Source organism: Neovison vison, chromosome 8 (genome assembly GCF_020171115.1).
Source record: "Neovison vison isolate M4711 chromosome 8, ASM_NN_V1, whole genome shotgun sequence".
NCBI classification, from domain to species: Eukaryota; Metazoa; Chordata; class Mammalia; order Carnivora; family Mustelidae; genus Neogale; species Neogale vison.
Window position 1 is genome coordinate 26700903 of NC_058098.1, and position 10054 is coordinate 26710956.

Here is a 10054-nt window from a genome sequence, read left to right on the forward strand (position 1 = left end):
TCTTTCCCTTCTCTTTTCTTAGTCCTTGATGCCTAGTATTGGATTGGATATGCAGTAAGTACTACTGACAGAGCTGGACACGCTTCTATCAGGATGATAAACACCAATGTTTAAGAAAGGACTCCTATTTCTTATATTTATGTATTAGTTTTCTCATTGCTTGCTTGATTCATTCACTCATTCAAATTTGTCTCACACACATTTGCCAACTGCCTCTATTTTGCCTTCGTTTCCTTTTGGGAAGGAAGGTGCACTTTGACATGGGTGCCTCTGGCAAACCTCCCACACTTATACAAAGTGCCCAGCTGAGATATGTGATACATGTTATCCTTCTGCCTGGCTGACCCCAGGTATGTCTCATCCCTTTTAGTTCACTGCACACAACCTTGGCCCATTTCCAAAACTAATAAAGGCAGGACATTTCTCTGTTCAGTCCTCTGCAGCACAGCCTTCCCTTCTCTCAGGACATGTCAGTCATGAAGCCCTATTTAATGACCATTTCCATCCTTCTGATCCTGGTTCGTAAGACTCCAGGTAACTCAGGCCTCTCTCAAAAGTTCTGGGGTCTTGCATGTCGTATTGTTTTCTTAGTGGCCTCTGAGATGATTCCCACTCACATACCACAGGCACTACCTATGGCCTTTCTGGTCTCAGATAGGTTGTGAATGTTACTTCCAAGGTCCATCTCCTGTCAAGATCTCCCCTGATTCTGCTCTGCCAAGACAAATTTAAGAGGCTGCTCCTCCTGCTGTTCCTGGCATAGTTGAGTATTGGAGCATGAAGAATTTTAGGTGGTGCTGTTGATAGGAGGGGAGCCTGATGCATGCATTAGATGTGAGAGATTGGATGTAATTTGGGAGCTATCAGAGGGAACAATGGAAGTTTGGGAGAGTGTGTTGTGGTGGGGATGGTATATGAGAAAGAGAGAGAGAATAATATCAGAAAAATGAGTTGGCATGAGGAGAGGGTGAAAAGTCTATTTACAGGATTGGGCTGGACTGATGTTTTGGTGTAGTCTTGAGAGAAAATGGGATTTTTTTTTTTTAATGGAGCTGGAAGTGGAGTTGGATAGAACTGAATTATGGTGAAGGTGGTGGTTGGCTCTGTTTTGGATTGATGCTGTAAATTGGGGATGGGTGGCTTGACTATTATCATGTTTGTGTTAAATTTTATAACTGAGCCTTAGGTGGTTAGAGAACAGTTGGAGTTAGGTGTTTGGTTTAAGTAGGTGTGTAATCAAACTGGGGATATGTGGGGTTTATCTGGGCAGAGATTGCCTTAGCCCGAGTTTGGGGGTAATTAAGCTTGAGAAAGACAATTTCATTCATCACAGCAGAGCTGGGGCTGTTGAAATGGGGAGAATGAATGCTGCACAAAAAAAAATCTGGGGGTGCCTGGGTGGCTCAGATCATGATCTCGGGGTCTGGGGATCGAGCCCCACATTGGGCTCTCTCTTCAGTGAGGAGCCTGCTTCCCCTGTCTCTCTGCCTGCCTCTCTGCCTACTTGTGATCTCTCTCTCTCTCTGTCAAATAAATAAATAAAATCTTAAAAAAAAAAAGAAAAATATCTGGTAACATTTTCAAGTTCTTAAAAAAGTTTCTTGAGTGTGATTTTCAGGAGCACTGAAAAGCAATAAATGTAACTGTAGGCAGTGAGGAAAGATGAAAGCAGGAGGCTGGGATGTTCTCAGGTGTCTCTCCTCAAAACCGGGCAAGTACAGAGAGACATGGGAGTAGTCTAATCCCAGCCTTCTAGAGAACTAAGGTTGTCTCTCCTTTCTTGGGACTGAGTTCAGAATCACTGCTTTTTCTCTTTCCCTTTCTCCTCCCTCTCCTATTCCTCCTTCCCCCTCCCATCCTCTTCCTACTGCACTTTCTCTTACCCCGTATTTCTCACTCTGTATCATCTTCTTTACTTGGGAGACACTTGTTCTCATTCAGTAAAGTTCAGTTTCCATGTTGGAGCAGCCGTAGAAACCACAGGTGGGTTTGCAAGTAACAACAACAAAGGAAGACATCAATCTATGCTTCGAAAGTTGTACATAGTGTTGCTTCCTTAGTAACGATTTAATGCTTTCACCTGGCAGAATTAATGGGCAGGAACTGTTCTGGACAAACTTTTCTAGAATAATCAAAGTCATTTTTTTCCTTTCATCACCCCAAACATATGCTTTGGAAATTCAACTGTTTGAAAGCCATGACTCTGTCTTTTTTTTTTTTTTTTTAAGATTTGATCTATTTATTTGACAGAGAGAGAGAGAGAGAGAGAGATCACAAGTAGGCAGAGAGGCAACCAGAGAGAGAGGGGTAAGCAGGCTCCCTGCTGAGCAGAAAGCCCAATGTGGGGCTCGATTCCAGGACCCTGAGACCATGACCTGAGCAGAAGGCAGAGGCTTAACCCACTGGGCCACCCAGGCACCCCTAAAGCCATGACTCTGTCTTTTAAATCTATGTATTCCCAGTGCTGAGGTGAGTGCTTTGCACAGAGTAGGTTTCAGTAAACATTTATTGAATGAGTGAATATATAAATGACTTATACCTAAAATGTAGGTAGGAAGAACCTCAGAAATGAGGTAGTGAAGGATCATGTTTGAGATGCACAGGTGGCAGAGAAATCATGTATTACATTGCTTTTGGCTTTGGATGGAACTGTTAGAAAGAGTCTAGGGCATAGGCTTTGTTTTTCAATTTTTGATATTTTAATTTGCTCCTAATACAAGTCCAAAGTGGGAAATGAGCTGGGCAATGTCTATGGGTCAATGTGAGAAAGTCAGGCAGTGTTGTGGCTCTCAATTCAGGCAGGAACAAATGCATATTTTCTGGGACACTTGTGCCAAACACCTTTGCTGTGGCATCTCCTCAGACCTACCAAATCAGAATCTTTAGAGACTTGATGTGAGTATACTTAACAAGTCTCCAAGTTATTATAAAGTATGACACATCTTATTAACAGCCTTCTTCACAAACACAGTTTTGATTTTCTGATTTCATGCCAACACTCTCATTCCCATTTCTCACAGTGGGAGACTGGGCACAGAGTACAAAGGGTAGAAGCAAAGCTGATATTTAATAGTTGGTCTCAAAATATGGAAAGAGCCCAGATGTCCATTGACAGATGAATGGTTAAAAAAGTTGTGGTTTATATATGCACAGTGGAATATTACTCAGCCATCAAAAGGAATGAAATCTTGCCATTTGCAACGACATGAATGGAACTAGAGGGTACTATGCTAAGAGAAATAAGTCAATCAGAAAAGACAAATACCATATGATTTCACTCATGTGACATTTAAGAAGCAAAACAGATGAACATAGGTGAAGGGAAGGAAAAATAAAATAAGATGAAAAAAGAAAGGGAGGCAAACCATAAGAGATTCTTAACTCTAGGAAACAAGGTTCTTGGAGGGGATGTGGGTGGGTAGATGAGGTAACTGGGTGATGGGCATTAAGAAGGGCGCTTGAAGTAATGAGCACCCGTTGTTAAATGCAACTGATGAATCACTAAATTCTACCCTTGCAATAATACAGTACATTGCTAATTAAATTGAACTTAAAGAGAAAAATTTTTTAAGAATTTAAAAATTAAATTATAAGAAAATCAATCAATCAATCAAATAAAAGCAGGTCTCTGACTTCAGTTTGGAGATGGAGGGATGATCAAAGGTGATGTTAACTTGATATGAGTATTAGTTTGTAGTGATGCAAAACAATACAGGGTTAGAACACCTGCAGGATTGAGAAGCTAGAAATATCTACAACAAAACCTTTGTTTATTTAGCCACAGTTAGCAGCATCCTTCTGCATCTGCCTTGACCAGTTTCCCATATAGAGAGTGTGAGGGAAATGTCAGCTTGCCAGATTCTCATTCCTACAAAGAGGAGATCTTGGATGTCCTGGCTTCCATCCACTGCATTTGGGAGAAAATGAAAGTCCACCAGTTCAAATGTCAGCCGGAAGAGTGTGGGTGTCACTCTAGTAAGACCCCCTGAGGACCTCCTCCTTTTTTAAGTAAGATGGTGCCAAAATAGAGGTTCCACCCAGCAATTGCACTACTGAATATTTACCCCAAAGACAGGTGTAGTGAAAAGAAGGGCCATATGAACCCCAATGTTCGTAGCAGCAATGTTCACAATAGCCAAACTGTGGAAGGAGCTGCTGAGATGCCCTTCAATAGAGGAATGGATAAACATGTGCTCTCTCTCTCTCTCTCTATATATATATATAACTCAGCCATCAGAAAGGATGAATACCCAACTTTTGCATCAATATGGATGGAACTGGAGGAGATTATGTTGAGTGAAATAAGTCAGGGAGAGAAAGACAATTATCACATGGTTTCACTTATTTGTGGAACATAAGGAATAGCATGGAGGACATTAGGAGAAGGAAGGGGAAAATGAAGGGGGAGAAGTCAGAGCAGGGAGAAACCATATGAGACTATGGACTCTAGGAATCAAACTGAGGATTTTAGAGGCGAGGAGGGTTGGGGGATGGGTGAGCTGGTGTTGGGTATTAAGAAGGGCATGTATTGCATAGAGCACTGGGTGTTATATGCAAACAATGAATCATGGAATGCTACATCAAAAATTAATGATGTACTGTATGGTAATTAACATAATAAAAATTACTTAAAAAAAAAAAGAAATAGAGACTCCATGATGAGGGTGAGAATTAAAATAGGAAATGCAGCAGTACCATGACGTTGGAACATGGATGAAGGGGTACCATTTTTTACCTCCTTGCTCTGGTTAACCAGCAGGCTGGCTGATGTAGCAGCCTTCCCTGGGCTGGAGTGCCAATTTCTGGGACAGTTCATATACATACCAGTGCCAAAATGCTATGGGATGTCTACCACTAAGGCATTTTCTTTTTTACTTTATTTCTCCTCACATTCTCTGACTTCATCTAAACTTGGAACAATTTACATTCTTTTCAAAAAATTTTCAAAATTTTTTTTTCCATGCAGAAATAATGTCAGACTTGCTTATCCAATTTTTTTTTTCAATTTTTATTAATGTGGGTGGGCACTGGAGTCCTCTGCATGCTTGGCACTGAGTACATGGCCTGGAACAGAGTGAGTGTTGATGAATGGGTGTGATATGAGGGGACAGGTGGAAAAGGTCCTGCAGTGCAAAGCTATGGATTTTGGACTATGTATTGATAACTGAAGAAGTCCTTATACCTGAAGACATCATGCAGGAAGATGCCACTCTGTCCTAGAAATCCTATAATATAGAGAGGCAATGTGACACACAGAGGAAAGTGCATGGGCTTAATATCATAGAGAAAAGAAATTGAATCCTACAATGGTCAAGTATAAGGTATGGAAATGTGGACAGAACAAGAGTTCTCTGTGAGCCTCAGTGTCTTCATCTAAAGAACAGGGATAACAATAGGTTTTTATGAAGTTTCAGTGAGATAACATTTGCAAAATGCCTGACACACAGTGGATGTTGGACGTGTGACAGTGATTGCTAGTATTGTTTTCTTTGGCTCCTTTGTCTTTGAAAGCTCCAATAAGTAACAAATACTGTTGATGACTAATATTTATAGAAGGCTTAAGTATCAGGAACTTTGTCATTGGGCATTTTCAGCTGAGGAACCTATATACACGTGCACATATCTGGATGACAGATACATAGCTATCAATACTCATGAATGGGTTTTAGCTGTATGTGGAAAGTGTGTGGTAGGGGTCTGTACAGTGAGCAAATGTATATATGCTCAAGTGATGTGAATATGGACGTGCATATGTGCCTGTGTGTGCACATCAGTGTGCTGCACATGTTATATGGTATCTGTTTCTGTGGGGCCAATGTACAAACATGTGTGGTACATGTTTGCTCAAATGTTTAGAAGCACAAAGGCATGCAGGGGCTCAAGTATGTGTGCTCTGCCTCAGAGTGGAGCCTGGCTGTCTCTGACAGAGCTCTGTGTGAGGAGCACACATCTGTATGGGCACTTGAAACTGCTCACAGGAGTTTCCCTTGAAGCCCTGGACCCTCAGGAAAAGACTTTTATATCAACACACTGCTTAATATCTCATTACTTCTTTTTTTTTTTTTAAGATTTTATTTATTTATTTGTGAGAGAGACAGTGAGAGAGAGCATGAGCGAGGAGAAGGTCAGAGGGAGAGGCAGACCCCCCATGGAGATTGGAGCCCGATGCAGAACTTGATTCTGGGACTCTGGGATCATGACCTGAGCTGAAGGCAGTTGTTTAACCAACTGAGTCACTCAGGCGCCCTATTTCATTACTTCTTATACTTATACTTATTATGCACCAGATACTCTCCTGAGCACTCTATATATGCTAAGCTAAACATCACAAATGGTAAGAACTTGGCTCTATTATGATACCCATTGTGAAAATGATGCAGTGAAGGGCCAGAGAACTGAACCAACTTGCTTAAGGGTGAGGAGCCATAATGACAGAGCCCAGATTTGAACTGAAGTGGTTTTTACTCTGGATCCTGTTAATATCCTCAGGGCTTGTTCTCTTTAAATCATGCTTCCCCATTCCTATTGTCACTGCTGCAAGGAAACTAAACATCGCTATGTTTTCCCCAGGTGGCCTGTTCAGATCCCAGTATGGCAAGAGCCAAGAGCCTTGGATTCCATGTCAGCTTTATCATGGCATGTGCAGAAACACCTGCAGAAAAACTGAAACTCAATACTTAACCTGCCCAAATGATCAAGAGTGTTGCCTGAAGTTTTCTGTGAAAACAGCCCGTTCTAACAATGTGAAGGATTATGACCCTGACTCCAAACTGTCAGTTACAAACACTTCAAGCTACTCTAAAATCTGAATATCACCACCTTACCCCCTCCTGGAGGGATTCTTGCCTCATTCTGGAACACCCTTTCCATAAAAATACATTCCGTCTAATGCGAGTGTCTTTCATCTGTAAGCAGTCATTATTGGACAGGGGAAGGTTAGGCTGGAGCTGGGGAGTTACAGAGTATAGGAAAGGACCCCGGCCAAGAAAGCAAACAGGATTCTAGAACAGCTCCATAGTGCTGAGGGTGCCAAGGAAGGAAGGAAATCACATTTCTGCTCTGCTTTGGTACCACCAAGAGGGTTGTGATTCATTCTGGAGGCTGCAGAGGGATAAATGACAACTAGATTGAGTCTGGATGATCCCATAAATAGATAGGGGAGATCTCTGAGTTCTCTGAGTAAACACTGAAGGATCTGGACAAGGACTAGAGGATGATCTCTGACATCTAGAGAACCATCCTAGTCCGTTTGGTATGATGTGGTGTCCTCAGGAAGAACCAGAACCAGACAGATGGAGGACTAGGACTGAGCATAGGAATCTGTTAGACAAATTAAGGCAACATTTTCTAAAGGGTAGAGCTGTTGGAAAGTGGACCAAGCAGGTTTGTCCCTCAGCATTCTCCCAGTGTTGAGTTTACAGGACCATTTCTGGGTGTGAGACAGAGATGGTTGTGGTTATGGTGTTAGAGAGGGGTTTGGAACAGAAGCTGGACACTGTACTCAGTAACCTTTTAAGTTCTTTCATTCCTAAGAATTTAAGGATATTGCTTTTCCACTCCAAATTAGTCACAACTAATAGTTGACATGCCATGGAATTTTCCTTGTGTTATGTATACTCCTCTTCCATGGCTAATGTTTCATCTCTCCTCCTCTTTGGATCCAAACTTCTAGAACCAATGTTACCAACTAAGTTCTCTAAATTCCAGATTCTTAATCTCACTTCAGCTAAGAGAAATCTGACTTTTGTGTATAACACTTCACTAAAATAGCCCCGGTTTTGCCAATGCCTTCTTTGTTGAAAAACTCAAGCATTCGTCAGGTTTTACCATTTACCACTTTGCCTCTAGCCACTATTTCAACATTATTTACCTTCTTTGATGCCATTATTATGTTTGCCTTGGCTTTTCTCTTGAGTGTCCTTTCCTAGTCATTTTTGGGGTTTCTTCTTCTGCCACCTGCCCCATACTGTTTCTTTGTCATCTTGCCTATTTTCTCTTTCACCAGACACTTTACCTGCATTTCCTATTATTAGACAAAAGATAATTTCAGCCTAGACCAATGGATCAAATGCCAGGTACTCACTAAATGACCAAGTTATACAGTTGGATTTTAATTTTCATGGGACTTAGAAGTTTGGTGGGAAAATTTAATAATGTTTATATCTTTGAGATTCACTGACACTCAGATGTATTTGTCAAGCAGGGAATACGGGCTTGGCAGAAGCCAGGTTTCAAGAAGGGACACAAATTTTCTGGCATAAGTAGCATGATTAGACAAAACTTTTAATATTTATAAGATAGTATTTGTCCCAGGTTGAGCACAGTAGCTGAAATGTAATATTTCAGACTTTCTATTTTAGCAGTTTGGGTAGAGGGAAGTGATTGTGTAATTCTAGGCTTAAAGCACAGATTCCCATTTCTTTGGGTTTTGCATGTTTTCAAGAAAGAAGCATGAATGTGGTCAGAGGGTTTTGTTCCCTGTTCTCCATCGCTGCTCAGAAGCTGTGTGATCTTGGGCAAGTTCTGTATTTATATCTTCAACCCAGACAACATCTTTGAGGCCCAGACTCCCATACTGGATTATGTATTTGCTAGGTTCTCTTGGGTTACTCAGCCATCACAGACACAATTTCCCAAACTGAATTCCAACTCTGTTTGTCTGGCTTTTCCCTCGTCTTCCCTTTTAAATAACCAACACCTACAATTCACCCTGTTGCTCAATTCAGAAATGTGGACTCATTCTGGATCCCTCAGTTCATCTCAGCTCATCATGTCCACATCGCTAAAATGTGCTTTTAGTTCCAACTCGACCTGATCTCCATTTAATGATGATATCAGCTTTTGCATAACCAAAAGGAGAGGGTTCACTATTCTTAAAAGTGAAAAAAGTCAATTAATTAAGAAGCCCTTAATGTCTCATTCCCTTGAAAGTACATTTTTACTCTTTTAAGGATCTTCCATGCCATTCACCTTTGCTTTTCTCAACAAGTGATGCGACTTCCTTTGTTCAAATGTGTATTTGTCTGTACTTTGATTGCTATTAGAACTCTTATCAAATAGTGTCTTTTTTTTTAAGATTTTATTTTATTTATTTGAGAGAGAGAGACAGTGAGAGAGAGCATGAGCGAGGAGAAGGTCAGAGGGAGAAGCAGACTCCCCATGGAGCTGGGAGCCTGATGTGGGACTCGATCCCGGGACTCCAGGATCACGCCCTGAGCCAGAGGCAGTGGTTTAACCAACTGCGCCACCCAGGCGTCCCTCAAATAGTGTCTTTAATGTTCACTATTTCAGGTCCGCGTCATCCTCCCCAGAAGACCACTAGTTTCTCTCATTGTTCCTTCTCCAGTTTCACTGTCTCCACAGCTCATCAACACAAGACTTACAGGGATTTTTAGGTACATTAAATTATAAGAGAAAACCTGTAATTTTGATGTATTAAACATGAGGTTGGAGTGATTTCAAGCCCCTGCCTGATGGGCATTCTACTTCTTCCTTCCTGAGAAACAATTCTAATAAATGGCAGACATTTATTTTAAACTTTTGAGTCTGGTCATTCTTATGCAACAAGTTGGCATAGTTTGTAAGATCCAAGGAAGTGTGGAGGTGGAGTGCAGGATGTGGACTGAATTCACACATGGCCTTACTTTTAGGTCTTCCTCCGTATTTCCCTTCAAAGGCCCGGAGGTTCCATGCCTCTACACTTGAGCTCAAAATCTTTGTATTTCAGGTAGGGACTATAAACTGAGTTCAACCATGTATTTTGGCTGTCTGTTAACACTTACCACCTATACCTGAGAAAATTTAGGTCTACTCTTTTTTAGGTAAGACTCTACTCTATGGGGTTGTCAGTCAAATGGTCAAAAAGAAAGTCTCATCTCTCTTTAGCTTATTTTTTTTTAAAAGATTTTATTTATTTATTTGTCAGAGAGAGAGAGAGAGAGCACCAGCAGGCAGAGTGGCAGGCAGAGGCAGAGAGAGAAGCAGGCTTCCTGCTGAGCAAGGAGCCCAATGTGGGATTCGGTCCCAGGATCCTGGGATCATGACCTGAGCTGAA

The 10054-nt window shown here is 41.4% G+C and overlaps 1 protein-coding gene across 1 annotated transcript; it reads left to right on the plus strand.

Annotated features, from left to right (window-relative positions):
* The first annotated feature begins 467 nt into the window (after window positions 1–467).
* DEFB116 (defensin beta 116) lies at window positions 468–6809 on the plus strand. The gene is made up of 2 exons (XM_044262353.1): window positions 468–534; window positions 6571–6809. The coding sequence occupies exons 1-2, from the start codon at window positions 468–470 to the stop codon at window positions 6807–6809; spliced, it is 306 nt and encodes a 101-aa protein (XP_044118288.1).
* The last annotated feature ends 3245 nt before the right edge of the window (window positions 6810–10054 follow it).

Coding starts and splice junctions, on each gene's coding strand:
- DEFB116 (XM_044262353.1), top strand. CDS start 468: ATGTCAGTCATGAAGCCCTATTTAATGACCATTTCCATCCTTCTGATC. Junction 535..6,570: donor CCTGGTTCGTAAGACTCCAG/GTAACTCAGGCC, acceptor TGTTTTCCCCAG/GTGGCCTGTTCAGATCCCAG.